Consider the following 23,128-nt stretch of genomic DNA (forward strand, 5'->3'; position numbering starts at 1 on the left):
CTAACTTACTTCACTCTGTATGACAGACTCTAGGTCCATCTACCTCACTACAAATAACTCAATTTTGTTTCTTTTTAAGGCTGAGTAATATATGTGCCACATCTTTATCCATTCATCTGTTGATGGACATTTAGATTACTTCCATGTCCTGGCTATTGTAAATAGTGCTGCAGTGAACATTGTGGTACATGACTCTTTTGGATTTATGGTTTTCTCAGGGTACATGCTCAATAGTGGGATTGCTAGGTCATATGGTAGTTCTATTTTCAGTTTTTTAAGGAACTGAGTGTAAATCTAGCTCTCAAAAGCCTTAAAATCTTGGCTGTAATCCCATTTCCAGGTCTCTGTCTCAAAAAAAAAAAAAAAAACGAAAAAATATTGACAAAGATTTGTGTGTCTCTCTTTTTTTTTTTTTTTGGCGATACGCGGGCCTCTCACTGTTGCGGCCTCTCCTGTCGCGGAGCACAGGCTCCGGACGCGCAGGCTCAGCGGCCATGGCTCAACGGGCCCAACCACTCGGCAGCATGTGGGATCTTCCCGGACCGGGGTTACGAACCGTGTCCCCTGCATCGGCAGGCGGATTCTCAACCACTGCGCCACCAGGGAAGCCCAGTGTGTCTCATTTATTATCAGGGACATTTGAAACAAAATGTTAAGCAGCAAGGGAATGTTAAAAAAAATTGTGGGAACTTCCCCGGCGGTCCAGTGCTAAGACTCTGCCTTCCAGTGCAGGAGGTGGGGGTGGATCCCTGGTCGGGGAACTAAGATCCCACATGGCCGTGGGGTGCTACCAAAAACTTAAAACAAAAAAAAATTGTGATCCATCTGTATGATGTTATGTAACCTACTGAAATGCTTATAAAGAACTTGGGGGCTTCGCTGGTGGCACAGTGGTTGAGAGTCTGCCTGCCGATGCAGAGGACACAGGTTCGTGCCCCGGTCCAAGAAGATCCCAAATGCCGCAGAGCGGCTGGGCCCGTGAGCCATGGCCGCTGAGCCTGCGCCTCTGGAGCCTGTGCTCCACAACAGGAGAGACCACAACAGTGAGAGGCCCGCGTACCGCAAAAAAAAAAAAAAAAAAAAAAAAAAGAACTTTGGATAAAATGAGAAAACACTTACGAAAAAGAAATGAGAATACCAATTTTTTTTCCTTCTCTTCTTTTCATCCTCCCTCCCTCACTCTGTTCTTTCTACCTTAAAGGGAATTTGTCGAGATTAACAGTGGATGTCCACAAATATTGCTCATACATGATGTTTACCTTTTTTTCTCTGCAGCTTTCAATGTTCCCTTTATTTTCTATAATAAGTATTTTTGTAATGAGAATACAAAATTTCATAAAGGCTTATTATTCCCTAATTCAATCCTCAAAAATAGAAGTGAATGTCTATATTATTTTTCCATTTTAAAGATAAGGGATCTTTATCTCACAGTGGTAAAGACACCTGTACAAAATTACACAATTAAGCAAGTACAAAGCCATTCTATGTCCGAAGCACATCCCATGCATTGGAAAGACAATACACCAAATGGAATTTACTAATAAAGCAACATCCTATATAAAGAAGACACATTCAGAAGTTCTATCTTCCTAGGGATCAGACCTTGCAGTGCCATCCCAGGAAATTAATTCCTTTCTTCTCCAACACTTACTCAAGTGGGTATCTACAATCAGATATGTAACTGCAGGAATTTACTTTGCTAACTTAAGAGTTAATGCAGACTAAAGACTTGCCAAACTGGATTCTTCTCTTTGCTGGAAATAGAGTATTTTGTGATTGTAAGAAAGTGCAAGGCCATCTTGATAAATAACAAGAACCTGAAGCCAATGGGATAGAACAGAGAAAAGAGAAATGTTTGCATGGACTTTCAAAATTCCAGCTCCGAGTACTTGTAATGAGGTGTGTGTGGGGTCCGGGGTAGCGACTGAAAACTAAGTATCCAGCACTGGTGAATGGTTATGAAAGTATACGCTGACACAATGGAAGAATACCATGTAGTCATTAAAAAGAATGAGTAGCTACTCTCCATATAAAGATCTTCAAGATGTTAGTAAGGAGAAAAAATGGAAAAGCTCATAAATAAATAAATATCACACATACAACTACAGACACATATCTGTTTGAATATATAATTTTCTGGGAGAATAAAATAAGCATTATTAGCAGTGTTTCCCTCTGGGAGGTGGGATGGGGAGTCCTGAAATAACTTTATGTCTTTTAAGTTTAAAACACACACACACACACACACATCCCTCCTTGGCTTAAAAGCAAGTCTTAAAAGCACTCATTTGATGATTTTCTACAATTAAGCACTTCTTTCTTCTCTCTGATTCTAGGAAAAGGTAAAGAGCAACTTTACAAACTGTTACAGCTTTCATGATCACTTGACTGCTAACAAGACGCCTCCAAGAATTCAAATACACACAATCACATTTTAAAACCTTCAAGACATAGTTTAATCAGTAGTTGTAATGCACATTTGTTAGCGAGAGCTGCACTTTAACAATTATACAGGCATCACCTGCAGTTATTAAAGTTATCAAAATATATAAAAACATTCAAGTAAGAAGTATGCAAATTAGCAGCATTTAACTAAAATGAATATTATTAGCATATTTCAGTATAATAATAGGGAAAGAAAACAGAGCTTCCATCACACACACACACACCACAGAAAACTTGACTGTTCTCAGAAGCATGGTGAAGGCAAGAATGTTATACATATAAATTCTCTAGGCAAAAATGCCAACAATTTAGAATTTTTTAAAAGTGAGGATGGACTGAACTTTCGTTTGCTCAAAATTCCATGATACTAGTTATTAGACTTAAAAATTCATAAACCTTAACAAGATAAGAAAAGCTTGAAAAGCTCATCAGTTTTATAGGTATAAAAATATCTTGTGTGTACAGGCTTCCCTGGTGGCAAGGGAATCCGCCTGCTGATGCAGGGTACATGGGTTCGTGCCCCGGTCCGGGAAGATCCCACATGCCGCGGAGTGGCTGGGCCCGTGAGCCATGGCCGCTGAGCCTGCGCGTCCAGAGCCTGTGCCCTGCGAGGGGAGAGGCCACAACAGTGAGAGGCCCGCGTACCACACACACACAAAAATCTTGTGTTAATACTACCTGTAGAAGAGAAGAAAAAAAATTGTTTGGCAAAGGGACAATTATACAGAAATATGTTAACTATGGTGAGCTTGTTTTGCTTCTCAGAGCAAGGAATCAATCATTTTTGAATAATGGGGGGAGGGTGGGAAACAGTCTTCACAGCAGCAGCTTTCTAAAACCTGCACCCACCTTTAAATTCCAGGCTACCTCCAGGAAAGGTTTAGAGCCAGTTGAAAGGAAGGAAAACAATAGAAGGAGGGCACAAACAGTCCGTTACAAAACTAGAGTACTTTGAAAAAGATTCTGAAGGTATTAGAATGAAAACTGCTTACATTAAAGCAGTTACATAGTCTAGGCTTATATTAAAAGGTTTAAAGCTATCAATTTCAGGTAAGCTTATGATGAGGTATTTATTGCATACGGTTTTTATGGTAACGGAAATCCGAAGAGATACTCTGCATGTTTTTGTAAAATAAAATTAAAAATTTTAAGCACAAGAGAAACAATAGCCCTTAAAAATATGAATATGTACATTTAAGACGCCAGCATTCAGTCTAGTTTGGTACCCTGGCACAGGCTGGTCTGATGCTGCAACTCACATGCCAAAACACTCAAAGACTCAACAGTCCTTTCCAGCCTGGCTCCGAACCATGAAGTGTCATTCAGAGACCTCAGTGCAGGAAGGGAAACGGCCTTTGGAAGACTGAGAGACAAACTTTGCCTCTCAATCTTGATAGCACTCTGCCAAGTCTCCAAACCCAGGGCTAGAGGGACGGAAGTTTTGTGGATATCCAGGCCCTTAAAGGCAGTTTGCCCTGCGTAACAAAGCTGTAGCAAAATGCCCAGGAAGCTACGAAATCCAGGTTGCCATCCTGCCGCTGGAGGGCTCAATCCAGGGTACACAGGGCCTTGCTTATTCACACAGCAGGAAGGGCTTTTCTCTCCTATAATATTATTCTCATATTACATATTATCATGTAGCTGAAATTACATAACCATCCTCTTCATGCTCCCACCATCTGGTCCAAACATCACAATTCAAGGGTTTCTCCACTTTAAAAAAATCGAGTCTCCATTTTAAGTCTACGGAACCATCCTAGAGAGTCACTACTTCTCAAGGAACACTTCTCAGCCTAAACCCCCAGAACCTGGCTCAAAAGAACTAACCCAGGCTCATGAATAGATGACCTCTACAATTAACTTTAAAAGACAATACAAATATGCTTGTAAAATGGTCTCTCCGCAATTTTGGCTGAAAAGCTTCAATGGCTTCAGTGTTTTGGTTGAGCCTGAGCTGCTAGGCCTCAGGCAAACCTACTTTTCTAAGTCCCTAAAGCATTAAACAGGGGCTGGGTTATGTAAACACAGGCACTGGAGCTGCACGTAAGGAGCCACTTTCAGGAAAGGCCCAAACTCCAGAAAATTATATTTAAAAATTTCTGCTAAAATCTCAGGTGGATGGTGTAGGTTGGCAGGTCACCAGGCCAGCCTGCAAACTGCACGCTGCAGCATCTCCCCGTCAGTCTAGCCGGTTCCTCATATCCCTCTGGGCTTCTGTTAGTTTCTGGATTAGATAACGCTTGTCACGACTTTCCTAAAAACACAGACAAGTTCAAGAGCACATTCAATATATTTGGAAACAAATATCATTATTTCGACCTAAGAAATTACCTATCAGACTTGGTAGGTAATAACCACTGGACCATGGCAATGGCCTCCAAATCGCCTCTCACTCTTCCTCCCTCCCCAGCCCCTGGTCCACAAAGCGGCCTTGTAAAACTGTTCCTTTAAAAATGAACATCAGGCTTTTACTTACCACCCTCCAATGGCTTCCCATCACACTCAGAATTAAACCCAAACTTCCCACCGGAGCCCTCAGGTGATGCCGTGACCCCAGCTATGCTGTGACTCTAGCATCGCCTTGCCTCTCCCCATCATCCTGCACCCTCCAGCCACACCGCCCTTCCCCCTGGGCCCAGGAGTGCCCGGCTCACTCCTCGATGTACCCTCTGCCTGTTACTCTCATGCCCAAGACCTCCCATAATTGGCTCCTTCTCATCATTCGAGTCTCAGCTCCACCGTCGCCGCCTCCAAAGAGGCCTTCCGTGGCCACCATCTCAGCAGCAGACGGTCCACCCGCCCCTCTAACTACCTCTCTGTATCATCTTCATACCAGTTATCACAACTGGAATTTATCTTTTTTCTTTAACTACTAAGCAGCCTGTCTCTCCTCTTCACCTGTGTATCCCAGCACAGTATGAGGATACAAATGTTGAGGGAACGGATGAGTCAGGGAATGAATGGAGCTGGAGGAGGCCGAGCCTGAAGGCAGGGTTCTGCGGGAGTGGTGATGGGAAATCCCACCTTCTCCCTGGGAAAAGCTTCCCATTCCTTTCAGTGTCCTGGGTAAATGTCCCAGCCTTGCCCCTGGGACCGGTGCTTCCTTACCAGGCACAGCTGCTCTCGAAGCTGGACAACCACCCGCTTGTGTGCTCCTGCGAGGGCGATGAGGTAGAACATAACGAGACTGCAACAAAAGGCAAGAGGTCACTAGGGGGTTGGTACCATCTCAAGGCCACTGGAAAACAACCCGACACACTTTGCCTGGAATGGTTTTACTTTTGTTAGTAAAAAAGAAAGAAAACCCTCATGTCTCCCAAGCAGAGGGCATGGGAAACAACCAGAGGTGTACATCTGCAACTAACACAACATTGTAAATCAACTATACTCCAATAAAAAGAAAAGAAAAAAACAAAAAAGAAACAGCCAGAGGGGTTTTGTTTGGCAGTGGCAGCAGAGACTGATTCCTGCCTTGCTCTCTAGAGTTAATATTAAAAGCTCCTGATGCTCCCCTTGCACACACACGAGAGGGGAGAGAGGAGGACATGGGCCAGAAGGTCAGCTCAGCACAGAAAGAACTGGCTGTGGATGATCATTGTGGAACCTCCCTGGCCTCAGTTTCCTCATCTATAAAATGGGGATAACAGAGGAAAATCCAGTGGTAACAAGCCTAAGATAATACAATTTTGAATAAAAGCAACTGGCAATTGGTTCCCGTTTTCTGTGCAGGGGAGGTGGCTGCCTGTCCAGTCTCCCCAGAGAGGGCTGAGGGTCACTGGAATCAGTGATGTCAGTCTTCTTTTCTGGAAGTCCTCATGGCCAAGGACAAGAATGACCCCCAAAGATGTGGAAGCCAGATCAGGTAACCACCACCAGATGGTGCCAGCCAAACCACAGCTGGGGTGAATCGATTAGGATGGAACCGCTGGACTCTGGGATCCTTGCAATTCCAGGCTAACTGGCTGCATTTTATTAATATCAAAGGTATCCTGCCTTTAACAGATGAATTTTTTAACCCCTTTCTTGCATTATGGTGGGGTTTTCCTCTACTAATATCTATATCGTAGGATAATTGTGATGATTGCATGAGTTAATACATGTAAGCTACAATCAATTCCAGTGATTTGTGGTAGTTCTTTTCTGTTCTATAGTCTCCAGGAACACTGAACCAGTGTGCTGAGGGGAAATACAGAATAGGTTCCTTTATGCCCCTGGTCACAACATCTTTGTCAACTGATCAATACTGTGTTTTACGTTTCTTGAGAGAGAAGGTTATTGATACATAACCCTGTTTCTGTTTCAAGACACCTTATTTAATACCACTGAACTCACAGCCAACAGCACCATGACATGTGCTTGAATGAAGCTTATCTAACACACATATTTTCTTCATAAACCCCATCCCAGCCTTCTTGCACTTAGGAACCCTGGACGGCACTTCAGCTCTACGCATCAACAGTGAAATCACCAACCAAAAACACAAAATGCAAGAAACATCGCACTAAATGGATCACAAAAAGGACACTTAAGTTACAGTCTGAGCTACGGTTTGAATATTTGTGTCCCCCTCAAATTCATATGTTGCGAAATCCTAATCCCAAGGTGATGGTATTAGAACGTGGGGCCTTTGGGAGGTGATTAGTTCATGAGGAGCCCTCACAAATGGGATTAGTCCCCTTATAAAAGGGACTCCAGAGAGCACCTAGTCCCTTCTGCCATATGAGAATACAAGAAGTCTGTAAGCCGGAAGAGGATCTTCACCCGACCATGCTGGCACTTTGATCTTGGACTTCCAGCCTCCAGAACAGTAAGAAATAAATTTCTGTTGTTTAGCCACCCAGTCTATGATATTTCACTATAGCAGCCCAAATGCACTGAGACATTGTGCATCAGGCAACTCAAATTTTTTGCTACTCTACACATGTCTACAAATCATCACCAAAAAAACCACCATTAGTACTGATTTTTGGGTTACAAAAATACTTTAGCTAGTAAGCACATTTGCAGTACAGAAAAAAAATACGGAATTTATGAATAATGAGAATGGGCTATAATTAGAACAATGCCTAGTACAAAGTAAGTCCTCAACAGATATTTGTGATTAGAATTACACTCAAAATGAATCACTGCACAAAAACCCTCGTTGCCCCTGCACCCAACACTTGTCATTTACCGAGCCTTCACTAAAGGCCAGGTCCTCTGCTAAGCGCTTCACCATGTGTCCTTCTTCTCACAGCCCTATGAGGTATGTGCCATTCTTATTCCCATTTTCCAGGTGAGGAAATCGAGGCTCAGAGAGGGTATGTGATGACCTGAGGCCACACAGCTTGTAAGTGGTAAAGCCAAGGTTCAAGTGCATGCTTCTAGTCTGGTGCTCTTCTCTCAGCCCAGTTATCAGTTCCTTTTCCAAAGAACAACTAATTTTGTGAATAATCAGTAATATAATAATAGGCAACATTTACTGGGTTATATTTTATAAGTCAGGCTTCTGGCTAAGTACAGATCCCCATTACAAGTGGGATCTCCCTGAACCTCCTCAGTGACCCTCTGAAAGAATTACTACTGGTATTATTTTGACATCTTAGAGAAAGGGCAGCTCAGAGAGGTTTGGTACCATATCAAGAGTCGCGGGTGAGCTCCATTTTCCAGCGGAGAGGAGCCCACCAGCCACAGTGGAAAATACCCGCAGAATCCAGGTGGTTCTCACTCACCAGATGATCATGAAGAAAGGCACTGCGAAGGCTTCCGACGTGATGCCATGGACCAGAGACTGCAGCGAGCTGGGGAAGGTGCTCACCGTCTTGGGGACCACCTCCCAGGTGGTGTTGAAGTTGGTGAAGGGCCCACAGGCTTTGGAGGAAGGGATGCTACCAGGACACAGAGCACGGGGCTCAGGGCCAGGCCTGCAGCACAGGCTGAGCATCCCTCCTCTGCGTACCCACAAAACTTTGTTAACAGTGACCCACGAGGATCCGCCCGACCCCATGGGCCTTCTGGAATATTCCAGTCAAAAATGCTTACCCTGAAATCTCATCAAGTCTCTAGACCTGACTTCCAGTTTATAGGAAATTCAGGACAGAAGGTCAAGTTTAAAAATAAGAGTTACCATATGATCCTGCAATCCCACTTCTTGGCATATACCTGGAGAAAACTCTAATTCAAAAAGATACATGCACACCCATGTTCATAGCAGTACTATTTACAGTAGCCAGGACATGGAAGCAATCTAAGTATACATCAACAGATGAATGGATAGGAAGATGTGTGTGTGTGTGTGTGTGTGTGTACACACACACACACACACACACACATACACACACACACATACAAAACACAATGGAATATTACTCAGCTGTAAAAAAGAATGAAATAATGCCATTTGCAGCAACATGGAAGGACCTAGAGATTATCATACTAAGTAAGCCAGACAGAGAAAGACAAATATCATATGATATTGCTTATATGTGGAATCTAAAAAAAAAGATACAAATGAACTTACTTACAAAACAGAAATAGACCCACAGACACAGAAAACTAACTTATGGTTACCAAAGGGGAAGGCCGGGAGGCAGAGATAAATTAGGAGTTTGGGATACATACTACTATATATAAAACAGATAACCAACAAGGACCTACTGTATAGCACAGGGAACTATACTCAATATTTTGTAATAACCTAAAAGGGAAAAGAATGTGAAAAAGAAAAAGCCATACATATACGGCTGAATCACTTTGCTGTACACCTGAAACTAACACAACATTGTAAATCAACTATACTTCAAAAAGAAAAAAGAACCTGTTAGTTGAAGATAGCCACTCTGGTGATATTTTAGAACAACAATAAATTGAGCACCAGAAATTTAAAAAAGAAGAAGGTCAAGTTAAATGACACTGTGAGAAAGCAATCAGACAACTCCAGAATGTGGGGAGTCTGCCCTTCAGTCTCTTAATTTAGTGGTGAGGAAACTGTATGAAGAATCAAAGACTAGGGAGACATCGCAACCAAAAGTAATGAGTAAAACTTGAAAGATCTTCATTTAAAAAATAAAGCTATAGGGCTTCCCTGGTGGCGCAGTGGTTGAGAGTCCGCCTGCCGATGCAGGGGACACGGGTTCGTGCCCCGGTCTGGGAAGATCCCACGTGCCGTGGAGTGGCTGGGCCCGTGAGCCATGGCCGCTGAGCCTGCGCGTCCGGAGCCTGTGCTCCGCAATGGGAGAGGCCACAACAGTGAGAGGCCCGCCTAGCACCAAAAAAAAAATAAAATAATAAAATAAAATAAAGCTATAAAAGACTATCTTGGGACTGGAGAAATTTGAAAATGGCAGGAATATGCTATTGGCATTAATTTTCTTAGGTGTGATAATGTTACTGTGAATATATAGAAGGGAGAATGTCCTTATTTTTAGGAACTGCACGTTCAAGTATTTAGGAATGAAATGTCATGATGCCTACAACCTAATTTCAAATGGTTCATCATCACACACACAAAAAACGTATGTATATACAGAGAGAAAACAAACGTAGCAGAATGTTAACAGCTGGGACAGCCAGGTAAAGGGTATATAAATTTTCATTGTTGCTTTTTTCAACTTTTCTATAGATTTAAAATTTTTCAAAATAAAAAGTAGGGAAAAATAAAATTACAATGGAAAAAATTAAATTAAGGCTTACAAGAATTGCCTACATTCTTATCATCAAGTTCTGTGTAGGAAGTTTTCCACTGCAGCTCTATTTTAGGGATAAAACTATATTCCTGGAAACAACCTAAATGTTGTTTAAGGAAATGGATGAACAATTTATGATCCATTCATACAACAGAATAAAGAACCACTGAGAGAGAGACAAACACATACAGATATGACTGTCTTAGACAGAAACTAAGTAGTTAGGAAATAGAATTGGAGAATGAACTTCCACCATATACTCGTTTATACTTTTTGAGTTCTGTTCCATGTGAATGTATTTCTTATTAAAAAAATCAAAGCTAAAAATTACTTTAAAAGAATGAGAGCTCTCTATGTGCTGGCCTGGAAAAGGGCACAATATAAACTGAAAAAAAAAAATTAAGCTGCCAACAGTATTATTCCATATCCATTAAAAATACATTTTTCTAAAAAAAAAAAAAAAAAAAAAAAAATACATTTTTCTGGCTTCCCTGGTGGCACTGTGGTTGAGAGTCCGCCTGCCGATGCAGGGGACGCGGGTTCGTGCCCCGGTCCGGGAAGATCCCACATGACATGGAGCGGCTGGGCCCGTGAGCCATGGCCGCTGAGCCTGCGCGTCTGGAGCCTGTGCTCCGCAACGGGAGAGGCCACGACAGCGAGAGGCCCGCGAACCGCAAAAAAAAAAAAAAAAAAAATTTTTCATAATAACCTTCTGGAAGGGTTCATAATATGTTAACAGTGGTTATTACCTCTTAGAGTAGCACTAAGAGGTGAGAATGGGGAGCAAAATTTTCTCTTTAATTTATACCCTTTTCTGTACTGCTTGAATTTTTCAATATATGTAACATACCACTATTACAATAAAAATATGTAGACTCAATTTAGTTTAAAAAATAATAAAACCTGAGAGAGGAATTCAAAGTTCTAGACTTTTCATTTAAAGATTAAGAAATGGAAAAAAAATAAGATAAAATAAAATAAAGATGAAGAAATGGAATTCCACGAGACTGTAAGTCAAGGGTTGGCAAACTATAGCCCACAGGCCAAATCTGGCCCACAGCCTATTTATTTTTTAAAATATGTATTTAGTTGCACCCGGTCTTTGCTGCCACACATGGGCTCCTTAGCTGAGACAAGCACGTGGGATGATCAGGTAGTTCCCTGACCAGGGATTGCACCTGGGCCCCCTGCATTGGGAGCGCAGTCTGACCCACTGCACCACCAGGGAAATCCCAAGCCTAATTTTTATAAATGAAGTTCTACTGGAACACAGTCATGCCTGTTAGTTTATATATCATCTATGGCTGCAACATAGATGATATATAAACAGTTGAGCTGAATAGTTGCTATAGAAACCATATGGCCCAGAAAACCTAAATCATTTACTCTCTTTCCAGCCTCCAGTATAAATGGTTAGAACACTAGGGAGAGGCATCACTGGGATTTGAACCCTCAACTTCCCATCCTCAGGACTGAGCATTTCTGCTTTTTCCAAATCCCACACTAGACACTACATTCCTTGTGCCATGTCTGAATTGTCTTTATACCCCTAGCAGCTAGCACAGTGCTTGGCAATAGAAGAAAATCCAAGTCTTCTCAATGACCATGTATTACCTTCATAATCAGAAACAATGAAACAATCCCAAAGGGGACCAGAAGAGAGATACTAGGAAAAAGGATCTGGGTAGAATAGAGCCAAATGACACTCAAACACAGTGAGAACCCTGCAAGCCCAAGTTCAGAAGTGACCCAAGATATTCCAGCATCCAGAGGGAGATTCTGAAACAAAGGTGGGCCTGGCGGAGCCAAGAGTGACTTACTGACCTCTGCGGGTGGAGCACTGTGAGGAAAGCCAATCAAGAATGCAATGAAGCCTTTAACATAAAAGACGGACATGTCAAGAAGGGAATGTTCTAGAAGACAAAGTCATATTTACCGTGCCATGCTGATTGTCAGAGGTATTATTGCCAAGCACAGCCCAATCAGCAACACCAACAGGAAGAAGAAATTAGAATTAGATGCTCTGAACTGCCTCGGAGAGGGTCTGCAGGTGTAAAGAAGACTTATCTAAGGGGAGAGGAAGAAAGAGGAAAAATTAAGAGCACAGCTTCCTTGAGGATAAATGAGCACAGTCATGTATTATAGAATGTAAATCGGTATAATCTTTCTAGAGGAGTCAGCAGTATAGACCAAAATTTAAAAAATGGGTCAAAAAATAAGTAGATGGTTATTTATAATAAATAAATAACATATTTATTATGTTAATAACAGGGAATAACTGAAAGCAACCTAAGTAGCTACCCAAGGGGTTCCTTAAAGGTTCAAGTGCATCTACACAATGGAAAACCACAGAGCCCTTAGAAAAGCTTTATATCCTACACGGCACTGTGAAATGAAAAGGGTAGATTCCAAAACGCTGTACTGTATGATCTTGTTTAAGTTTTTTTTAAGTATTTTTTAACATTTTACTGTAAATTTCTTTCTTTTTTTAGCTTTATGAGGTATAATTGACACATAAAATGGTAAGATACTTAAGAGCGTACAATGTGATGATTTGAAAGAATATGAAAAGTATTTATTCTCTACAGGGGTTTAAATATGTACTAAATATATACACACCACAACAGGAGGTACTTGCTCGAATTTTACAAGCATATGTATTTTTCCTATATATTAAAAATAAATATTTCCATTGAGGGAAAAAAGACGTGAAGGAGAAATCAGGTGGGGGTGGGGAGAGGGGTACAGTAACAGGCATCCAATTCCTCCTTAATATTCTAGAAAGCTACAGCCTCGGGAAGGGGCATCAAGCTCCTGTGACTGCAGCAACTGGAACATCTTGTGAGCCGAGGGCACTGAGCACCAGGGACACTTGGTGTCCTGTTAGGGTGTCTGGGGCAGGTGGCCAGTCCGACTGGGGTGTCAGAACTCAGTCCAGTGCCTGTGACCCATTCCATTACCCCTACGCTGTCTTTACGGGGCTACATGCTAGGAAACCACTGCCTAACATATTTTCTGGAAGAAGAACAAGTTCCTCTCAGCTTTCTCGCATCCATCTGTCCTTTGGTGACTTCAGCCAATTTAAGTTTCCAAATGAAAGCATCAGAACATTCTTCAAAGGTCAAAACACCCAGGTAGGAAGTATGACCCAATTCAAGGCCCTGCCTACTGGATTAAGAGCTTAGGCTCTGGAGTGAGGTAAACCTGGGTTCAAATTCCAGGAGTCATTTATAAGCTGTGTGAGCTTGGACCAGTTATTTAACCTCTCTAAACTTCAGCTTCCTAATTTATAAAATATGGTTACTAGCAGTGCCTACTCAAAGGGTGTGTGTAAGCATTACATGATAATCTACGTAAAGTGTTCAGCAGAGCAGAGGTACACAGTATTGTTATCACCTGTTATTATCGTTGTCATTGTTATTACTACTATTATTACTTCCATTTATGAATCCTCAGGGCTTGGCATAATAGGTGATCAATAATGTCAGGGGTTATTACCAGGGGCTACCTCTGGAAGAAGGGATGGAATACATATTTGTACTATTTAAATGTTTCATAGTGAGCATATATTGCCTCTACAATAAAGAAAAAGTTTGGGGCTTCCCTGGTGGTGCAGTGGTTGAGAATCCGCCTGCCGATGCAGGGGACACGGGTTCGTGCCCCGGTCTGGGAAGATCCCACATGCCGCAGAGCAGCTGGGCCCATGAGCCATGGCCACTGAGCCTGCGTGTCCGGAGCCTGGGCTCCGCAACGGGAGAGGCCACAGCAGTGAGAGGCCCATATACCGGGAAAAAAAAAAGGAAAAGTTTGGTTAATAAGCCCGGATAAGTTAGTCCTCTATAGAGCTACTTCACCCATTAAGCACTTAGTTAGGATACAATGCCTAGGGCCTGTGAGCTGTTTGAGGATCTACACAAATAATTGAGAACTGAAAATAAATGCACCAGATCCAAAATCCAAACAGAAAACTACAGAACTTTAGTTAATAAACCTTTTGTTAAACATCACCAAAATGAACCACTGTCAACTGATCGATCAACTGCAATGCAACTCTTAGTTACATACAAAAAATATTTAAATCACAGGAGCAAAATCATTCTTAACAAAACTCTCAAAATGATAAAAAGGAGAAAATCCAAAGTCTTTTTTCCAGAATAAAAATATGTATCAAATAAGGGATGCAATTTTTTTTTTTTTTTTTTTTTTTTTTTTTTTTTGCGGTACGCGGGCCTCTCACTGTTGTGGCCTCTCTCCCGTTGCGGAGCACAGGCTCTGGACGCGCAGGCTCAGCGGCCATGGCTCACGGGCCCAGCCACTCCGTGGCATGTGGGATCTTCCCGGACCGGGGCACGAACCCGTGTCCCCTGCGTCGGCAGGTGGACTCTCAACCACTGTGCCACCAGGGAAGCCCAAGGGATGCAATTTTGATACATCTAATGGGATGTGGGTGGGCTCCAAGCATGTGTGCCGAATGTCTTGCAAGGTCAAGGATGGTCTCAGTTACTGACCCCTCGACCCCACCTCTCCTTACCTCTTTCACGTAAAAGATGATAATTAACTTCAAGGTTGCAACTGCAGGAAGAAGGGGTGAGAAGAATGCTCCAATCCAGCAAATGGTTTGCCCATAAACGATCCCTAGAACGTTATCAGGGATAGCAAACTCCTGCTGTCCCCAGCACTGAAACAGCTTCCAAGAGGAACAGTAGGTCACCAGGATCCTGGAAACAAACAGGACCATTTATCAGCTGGACTGAAGTGTTTGCCAAGGCCACGGAACCACATCCACAAAATTAGGGCTGTTTCCACCCAAACTTCTTATGGAAACTGATTAGTCATATGTCTAGAAGATGCAGAATACAGTGAACTCTGCAGTCACCAACACCAGTGTCTCAGATCTACAGTTTATCAGCCAAATAATGTTAGATAAGGCTCATTTTTCTCATCTGGAATGTGAGGGGATTATAATACAGCCTACTTCACTGCGTTGTAGTTGACAGTCAATGACACGGGCAGTCTCTGTGCTCTAGTTTGCCACTCAATCCAAAACGTATTGAGCTATTGTGCATCTACACAGAAAACGGCTTATGAGGACCCTACCACCCTGCATGCTACTCCCTGGAATCCTAGAAGCTTTCTACAAAAACCCTAGGGCCAGGGGCCTGAGATAAACACACATAGTTGTTCACTGTAGCATTACCACATATTAGCAAAAATACTGGAAACAACCTAAACCCCCATCAGTAGGGGCTGCATCGATAAATCAGAAGCCATGGGTACAGTGGAATAACATACAGTCCTTAAAACGAGAGAGGAAAATCCACGTGCCTTGACAGGGAAAGTTGTTCATGGTAGTTTGTTTGTATGGGGGAGAAAAAGCAAGCTGCGGACCCATGTGGATGTACCATGATCCCATTTGTGGGGTAAAAAAGAACACTTCCAGCAAGACTGTGTGTTTACTTACACATGTATTTATGCATATGTGTGTTTTTATTTTTAAGGACTGCTGGATCTACCCCAAAGTGTTAACAATGGTCACCTCCGTGGAGTGGAGTGGGATTGGGAAGTAGGGGTAAGGTAACAAAAGACAACTCTCACTATACTCCGGATTTCTGTATTTATTTAAGTTTAAATATTAAAAAACTTTAATACGCACATATTCACATCATATTTGTGTAATTTTTTAAAAGGACAGTTTCTTTTTCAATGTTTACCTTTAAGGGCTTACTGGACTTCTGGCATATACCAGGAGAATTTGTACATGTGGGTAGAAAAGTCATTAAGTGAACAGGGTTTCACTTAAGGCTCAAGGAGATGCTGAGAATAATTTTTTTTTTTAATGACAGCATAGTAATGATAATCCTGATGGTGACAGTTAATGTTTTGTTGAGTTCTGTGGCATGGAGTGTTCTTAGTACTTTTATCTGCATTTTGTCATTTAATCCTCACAACAGTGCTATGAGGTGGGCACTGCTACTATTCCCATTTCACAGGTAGGAAAACAGGCACAGAGCTTAAATAACTTGCCCTCAGTCACACGTCTAGGAAGTGGCAGTGCTGGGTCTTGAACCCAGACTAGGAAATGGGTTATCCACTGCAGCCCGGGGGGGCTGGCAAGATGTCACCCCACGGCAGCCCCGTGGAAAGCAGTACCATTTCTGCTTCGTGCTGCCTTTCAATGGGGCACATCATGGACCGGGGGGGGAGGTGATGCCCTGGAGCTTTTTCAAAGTCACCAATGGCTGTCAGTGGTTCCCAGGATGTGGAATCATCCAGCACTTCGTGAAGAGCAGCTGTGATGGGAACCTGTGCTGGGGATGAGGGAAAGGGTGAGGGGGTAGGGGGAGATAAGAGGGGTACCCCTCACACTTACTTTCTAGGAAAATCCACAAAAAGTGTCACAGCCAAGATGATGATGAGGTCAAAGATCATCAGCTTGTACATTTCCTGCCCAACTTGGGTCTCCCAGCACTGAAACCCAGAGAGAAATGAGCCTGACTTGGAGCAGAAAAAGCCAGGTTCTCCCAATGCCATTTCCAGCCCCCGATCCTGCTGCCTCTGAGCTCCAGCACAGACTTTGGTTTTCAAGCCCTTAGAATTAGAAGTGCCTGGTGTGCCAGACTGTGCTACACAGCAAGAATAAGGAGCAACTGGGATTCAAACCCTTGGCTTCATGGGCTGTTCTCTCGACCCTGATGCTCCTACCCCCAAATGACCCACCGAGCAGGATGCCCATCCCCGCAGCCTCACCGGGTAGAGTTTCTGGTTGTAGCCACAGAGCTCACACGAGTAGTTATCGCAGGATGTAATCTTGGAGCCCAGAGTGAACACCAACACGCAGATGGTGGCCAGCCGCATAAAAACACACCTGCAGGGAAGAGGGTAGGAGAGAAGATGGGAAGAGGAGGGCTCAGGGCAGGCGGGCCCCTTGGAACAGGGCTGGGGTGCAGAGAAGCTGCCTTTCTTTTTTTTTTTTTTTTTTTTTTTTTTTTGTGATATGCGGGCCTCTCACTGTTGTGGCCTCTCCCGTTGTGGAGCACAGGCTCCGGACACGCAGGCTCAGCGGCCATGGCTCACGGGCCCAGCTGCTCCGCGGCATGTGGGATCTTCCCGGACCGGGGCACAAACCCGTGTCCCCTGCATCGGCAGGCGGATTCTCAACCACTGCGCCACCAGGGAAGCCCCGAGAAGCTGCCTTTCTTAACAGCAAACCTACAAATGGGCACAGAGTTTCTGTTTGGGGTGACGAGCAAGTTCTGGAACCAAACAGTGGCAATGGTGGCACAACACCGAGCATGTGAATTGTACACTTAAAAGTGACTAAGATGGTAAATTTCACGTTATATGTATTTTACCACAATATTTTTTAAATGGCAGAGAAAAAAACAGATCAGAAAGCTGAGAACTCCTGAATCCATGATGACGTAGTCACGCTGAGAACAATTCCCAGAAAGAACTAATTGAATCTTCTAAGTATCAGCTTTGAGAGATGGCTGATATACTGAGAAGTGAAAAAAATACACTACAGAGTTTCAAGTAGATACAATCCTATTTTTAAAAGAAAACAAAACGTGTGAACGTTGGCGTGAACAACAGGAACCGTGCGGATGAGGGCTGCTGGGGGAAAATGGATTCAAGAGAGGAGGGCGGAGGGCTAATTTTTTTTTTAAAACAAGATGCTTCATCTATTGTTTGGTTTGTAATAAAAAAAAAATAAATGATATAGAAACATTGAAAAGTGTGTGGGTAGGGGAGCTAACCCACACCATCCACCTGACACGCTGTGCCTCCCTCGGGGCGGACATGAGTACCCAGCACCACCGAAGAGGTTTCCATAACTAAAAACTGGAACGGAATCTAATAAAAAGTCTGAATCTACATTTGCGGAGGGATACAGGAAAACAAAAGACACCATGACCAAACAATGAACTAAATCCAAAGTAGAGAACACTGCATAGGACAAACACCTCAGCTTCTCCCACAAATCAATAGCATAATACAATGGGGGAATTCTTGAAAGAATAAAGGGGACTTAAGAGACGTAACAACCCAACACAGCATGCGGCCTTTCTTTGGATCTTGGTTTGAATAAAGCAAGCATAGAAAGCCCTCTGCGACTCCATCAGGGGACTGATTTAATTCTGTGAGGTGTGATGACGATTATGTTTAAAAAGAAAAGTTCTTGTCACTTAGAGATATACTGAGCTGTTTACAAGTGAAATGACATGTTGCCTGAGATATGCTGAAAATAATCCAGCAGAGTGGGGGGACCGCATGAAACAAGACTAGCAAAACGTTGGTAGATAGTTGAAACTAAGTGATGGGCACACATGAGGGTTCATTATACTGTCCTGTTTGAAAATTTCCAAAATAAAAAGATTTGTTTGAACAAAGATGCAAATGCCATCTGAGGCATTTGAGAAGCAGACAGAAAACATTCCAGTGTCACACAGTCCCCCCCTGGTCCTCCTTAACTCATGTGTGTTAATTTAACTCCTTGGGCCCAGCTTTACACCTCCCATTTCTTTATTTTTTATTTTATTTTTTTAGGAAACTGAATATTTGTTTAGTATGAGAAGAGACATTACAACAAATTATAAAGAGTCAGCGGTAGCCCGCTGCGGGCCTCTCAGGCCGGTGATTTGCCCACGCGCCTCCATGAGCTTGGCCCACGGCCTCTGACAGCGCCCACCCGAGCGCCCCGGGAGCCGGCGGGCAGCGGTCCTCGCCGGGGACCCTCCAGCGGGCCCAGGGGAACAAACGTGGCTCTAAATCCAGCACGTGCATATTGAAGCAAGTGAAAGGATTTAATATGAAGCACAGAAGCAGATAATGCCAAAAAGCAAGCAGTAGTTGGTACACATTTAGTGAGTGGGGCAGCATTTCCTCGCCCACTGTGCTGAGATGGCGGAAATCAGTCAAGCTCAGTATGAAAAGGAATACACCAAAGGTATTATTAGTCAGAGAATGAGGGTCTCGGAAAAATTAAAGGTAACACCACCAAATGCTGACCTGGAACAAGGATTCCAAGGAGTTTCAAATGTTAGTGTGATTATGCAGGTTCCAGAGAGAATTGTTGTAGCAGGAAATAATGAAGACATTCCATTTTCAAGACTAGCAGATCTTGACCTTATACAGTCAATTCCCTTCAAACCTCTGGCACTAAAAACACCACCTCGTGTGCTTATGCTAAGTGAAAGACCACTAGATTTTCTGGATTTAGAAAGACCTCCTCCAACCCTTCAAAATGAAGAAATCCATGCAGTTGGCAGGCTAAAAAGAGAGCACTCTATGAGTGAAAATGCTGTTCGCCAAAACGGACAGCTGGTCAGGACTGACTCCATGCATGGCATTTCAAATACAGATGCAACGATTGGAGGAACCTCAGATGACATGACTGTTGTAGATGCAGCTTCATTCAGATGAAAGACAATCAAACTAAACAGACGTCTACAACTTCTGGAAGAGGAGAACAAAGAACGTGCTAAAAGAGAAATGGTCATGTATTCAATTACTCTAGCATTCTGGCTGCTTAATAGCTGGCTCTGGTTTCACCGCTAGAGGTAACCCCAACTCCCAAAAATACTGTCTCAACAGCTGGAAATATAAAGAATTTGCAAACTTCTTTGTTTCTGTCTTTGCATTGTATGTCGTTTTACAGTCCACACCCTGAAAATGTATTTCTCCCAGAAAGGAGGTGGGGAAAGACTCATATTTGCAGAAGTAAAGGTATATTCTGTCACTTGACTGTATATAGTTTTAACCAGTTTTGCCATAACACCTACTTAAAATTCTCCCTTTGCATGCTTTGTGAATAGGATCTAGTTTGTTTCGGTTTTTTTTAAGGAATTTTTTTGCCTCATCAATCTGCACAGCTAATTCTATGAATGGGAGAGAAAAAAAGTGTATAGGAAATGGATTTAGAGAAGTGTCTGTAAAGGAAAAATAATACTTTATTTTGCCCTGTTTCTCAAACACTGTTAGATTAAACAGTTTAGTTAATAGACATTTTTGCATCCACATTTCAACATTAACACTACTGAAGTCATGGTCTGGTGTCAGATTTAATAAACTCAAGCCACCTCATGTTTCATGATCACCTTCAATAAAATAATTCCTAACATTTTCACCAGTTTATCTAAGATGTGGGCAAAATGTGCATTTTTATTTTTATTTTAGTTTTGCAGATGGTTTTCTGTAAAGTAAATGTTTACTAAATCCATGCGTGAATGATTTAAAAAACTACAGAATAAGGTACTAATGTAGTGTATTTAATAAACTGTCAACCAAAAAAGAAAGAGTCAATGGGAGCACACACAGTCGGTGACTGGGCCACATTTTTCTCAGCCCTCACTCCAGCGAAAGTCTCAGTTCCTGCAAGTTCCTACTGTAACTCTCCTCCCAAGGCCATGCATGGGCCTAGTGGGGTAGAAGTGTGAGGGAGTTAATGCCCCTGGGAGCCAGCCACCCTTAGGCAGGGGAGGACAAATACTTGTTGGAGGGCAAACAATCCTGCATAGGAAAAGTCTAAGATATTTTCCACGCAAACTCCCAGGGGTGTCCCATAGGACTGAGCCCCAGTTGCAACTCGCCAAAGAACATACCCTTTATAAGGTGCCTTCCCTTCTCTCTCTCACTTCCTCACTCTTCTGCTGGTATACACCTGTCTTTCTAACATCTTCAGAGCAACATTTCTTCCAAGGGCCCAACCCTATGCCCTCAGCTGTCGATGTGCTAATACATGAAAAAAATATAGACACTCAAGTCAAAGAGATTTCCCTGCATGTGCAAACTCTGATTCATTCATGGGGGTTGTCTGAAGGCTGAAGAGGATTCTTGGCTCAGCAGGGAAAGGTACCACAATGGATTAGCAATGTCTGCCGTGGGCAGGGGAGGGGACAAGTGGTGACTTGCTTGGCACGTCTAGGCATTACCTAAGGATTGTCAGCCGGATCTCAAAGCCTGGGGAATAATCCTCATAGTGGATGATCTTGGCAAAGATTATTGGGGTGATAAAATTGGCCAGCGTGATCACAATAGAAGGCAGGTACAATATCAAGAGGTTCTCTCCAAAAACCATCTTGTCAATTTCCTATGAAGATAACAAAACTGGTCAGGAGTATAGTAATTTGCATCACAAATGAACTGACCTTAAAAGAACTCAACTATATGTATGTCAAGTCATATGCTGAACACCTGAAACTTATACAGTATTGTATGTCAATTATATTTCATTAGAACTGTAAGGGAGAAAAAAACCCCAAACATGTTTAGCAAACAAAACAAGACATTTGTTTCATTCAACACGGCACCTAAAACTAAGCCATCTCCTTCCTTGGGTGTTCAAACAGAGGAACCATGATCTAGTACCATACTAGAAGAAAACTGAGCTCTACTGGAGTTATTAAGGTGAAATATAAAAAATCCATGTATTCTGTATCAATGGAAAATTTAAAGCATTTTCAAGGCTGTACTAATTGACTTGGAACAGTCATTCTCTCCTTCTTTCATAATAATAGACTATTTAGTCACATATATGACTATCTGAGATAAAACTAAATTTCCTAGGTAATTTGACTGTCTTCCTAGGTAAATGGCTCTCTGACTAAATTCTGGCCAAAGGGATATAAGAGGCAGTGTTAAGTGCAACCTTCAGGTCCTGCCCTTGAAGGGAAGAGGTGTGCTCTCATCTCCTTCACTTCCCTCCCATTGGCTAGAATGTGAATGTGGTGAGCTACCCGGTGCCATACAGAAGAACACCACATTCTAAGGATGGCAGAGCTACAAGATGGAAGGAACTTGGGCCCCTGATGATTGATTTCATGAAGCAGAGCCACTAGACCAACCTGGATTTTTATTTATTCTTTTTAAAATTTGTTTTGGCTGTGCTGCAGGACACGGGATCTTAATTCCCCAACCAGGGACTGAATCCGTGCCCTCCGCAGTGGAAGCGTGGAATCTCAACCACTGGACTGCCAGGGAAGTCCCCAACTTGGAATTTTAAAACCATTGTTATTTTAGGTAAACTGAGGCCCCAGATAGTAAGCTGTGCAGCTGGGGATTAAATCCAGGCAGTCTAGCCTGGATTTGAACATTGTAAACTCCAGGAGGAGGAGGTACCCCAAACACTCTATTTTGTTTGTTTGTTTTTTTGTTTTTTTTTTGCGGTATGCGGGCCTCTCACTGCTGTGGCCTCTCCCATTGCGGAGCACAGGCTCCGGACGCGCAGGCCTAGCGGCCATGGCTCACGGGCTTAGTTGCTCCGCGGCATGTGGGATCTTCCCGGACCAGGGCACGAACCCGTGTCTCCTGCATCGGCAGGCGGACTCTCAACCACTGCACCACGAGGGAAGCCCCAAACACTCTATTTTGGATGCTTTTTTTTTTTTCTATTGAAAGTGGAAACTAGTCACTCTGATTTTAGGTTCTCTGTCATATCAGCCAAACTTATATCCCCATATGTAAAACAGAATGATGATAGTATCTACCTGAGAGGTTTGCAATACACTTAGCATACATAACGTCCAATGGAACTAAAAGTTAAATTGACTTTCACCGAGCACTTACTTTTTTCATGTGTTCTTGAGAGAATATAGTCGCTCTATAGATTGCATAAAAGCATGCCGCTAAAACGGCCAGCACGATACAGTTCAAAAACAGTCTCAAAGAGTAAATCCGTATCGTTTCTTCTGAGGTCCTTTCTGCTATTTTCTGCCGTATTCTTTCTTCCTCCAGATCTGCCTGAGAACAAAAGAAAGCTCATTTGTGAGCTCTGGGATGAAGGGATATTTAGGGGTGGAAACTGTGACTCACCGTCATACTCTCCCTCTCCATCTTTAAAGTTTCCTCAATATTCATCTCCCCCAGGATACCCTCCTGGACCAAGCCCAACCAGTTTCCATGTCTCCTAAAGGCCTAAATGAAGGCATACCTTGTATTTAAGATTGAAATTAGACTCCACAATAAATGTGAAAACAGAACTATAACCTATTCAGGACATTACCTATATGTTACTATTATCT

At 42.8% G+C, this 23,128-nt stretch overlaps 1 protein-coding gene and 1 pseudogene across 2 annotated transcripts in view; one reads left to right on the top strand and one right to left on the bottom strand.

The window, feature by feature from the left end:
* Positions 1-1,272: 1,272 nt before the first annotated feature.
* TMC7 (transmembrane channel like 7) overlaps positions 1,273-23,128 on the bottom strand; it is a 54,799-nt gene continuing 32,943 nt past the window's right edge. Inside the window, exons 8-16 of one of the 2 annotated variants that reach the window (XM_067011743.1) lie at positions 22,674-22,847; positions 21,041-21,198; positions 16,857-16,974; positions 16,480-16,577; positions 14,641-14,827; positions 12,046-12,176; positions 8,157-8,312; positions 5,554-5,632; positions 1,273-4,699 (exon numbers count right to left, since the gene is read on the bottom strand). In XM_067011743.1, coding sequence (XP_066867844.1) covers positions 4,625-4,699; positions 5,554-5,632; positions 8,157-8,312; positions 12,046-12,176; positions 14,641-14,827; positions 16,480-16,577; positions 16,857-16,974; positions 21,041-21,198; positions 22,674-22,847 — 1,176 coding nt within the window. In that variant the 3' untranslated portion in view covers positions 1,273-4,624. The remainder of the gene's footprint in view (positions 4,700-5,553; positions 5,633-8,156; positions 8,313-12,045; positions 12,177-14,640; positions 14,828-16,479; positions 16,578-16,856; positions 16,975-21,040; positions 21,199-22,673; positions 22,848-23,128) is intronic. The other variant, XM_059038025.2, reaches the window with a different exon arrangement.
* On the top strand, positions 18,980-19,674 carry LOC131741279 (mitochondrial fission factor pseudogene; annotated as a pseudogene).

The sequence above is a fragment of the Kogia breviceps genome, chromosome 14, assembly GCF_026419965.1.
Source record: "Kogia breviceps isolate mKogBre1 chromosome 14, mKogBre1 haplotype 1, whole genome shotgun sequence".
Classification (NCBI taxonomy): Eukaryota; Metazoa; Chordata; class Mammalia; order Artiodactyla; family Physeteridae; genus Kogia; species Kogia breviceps.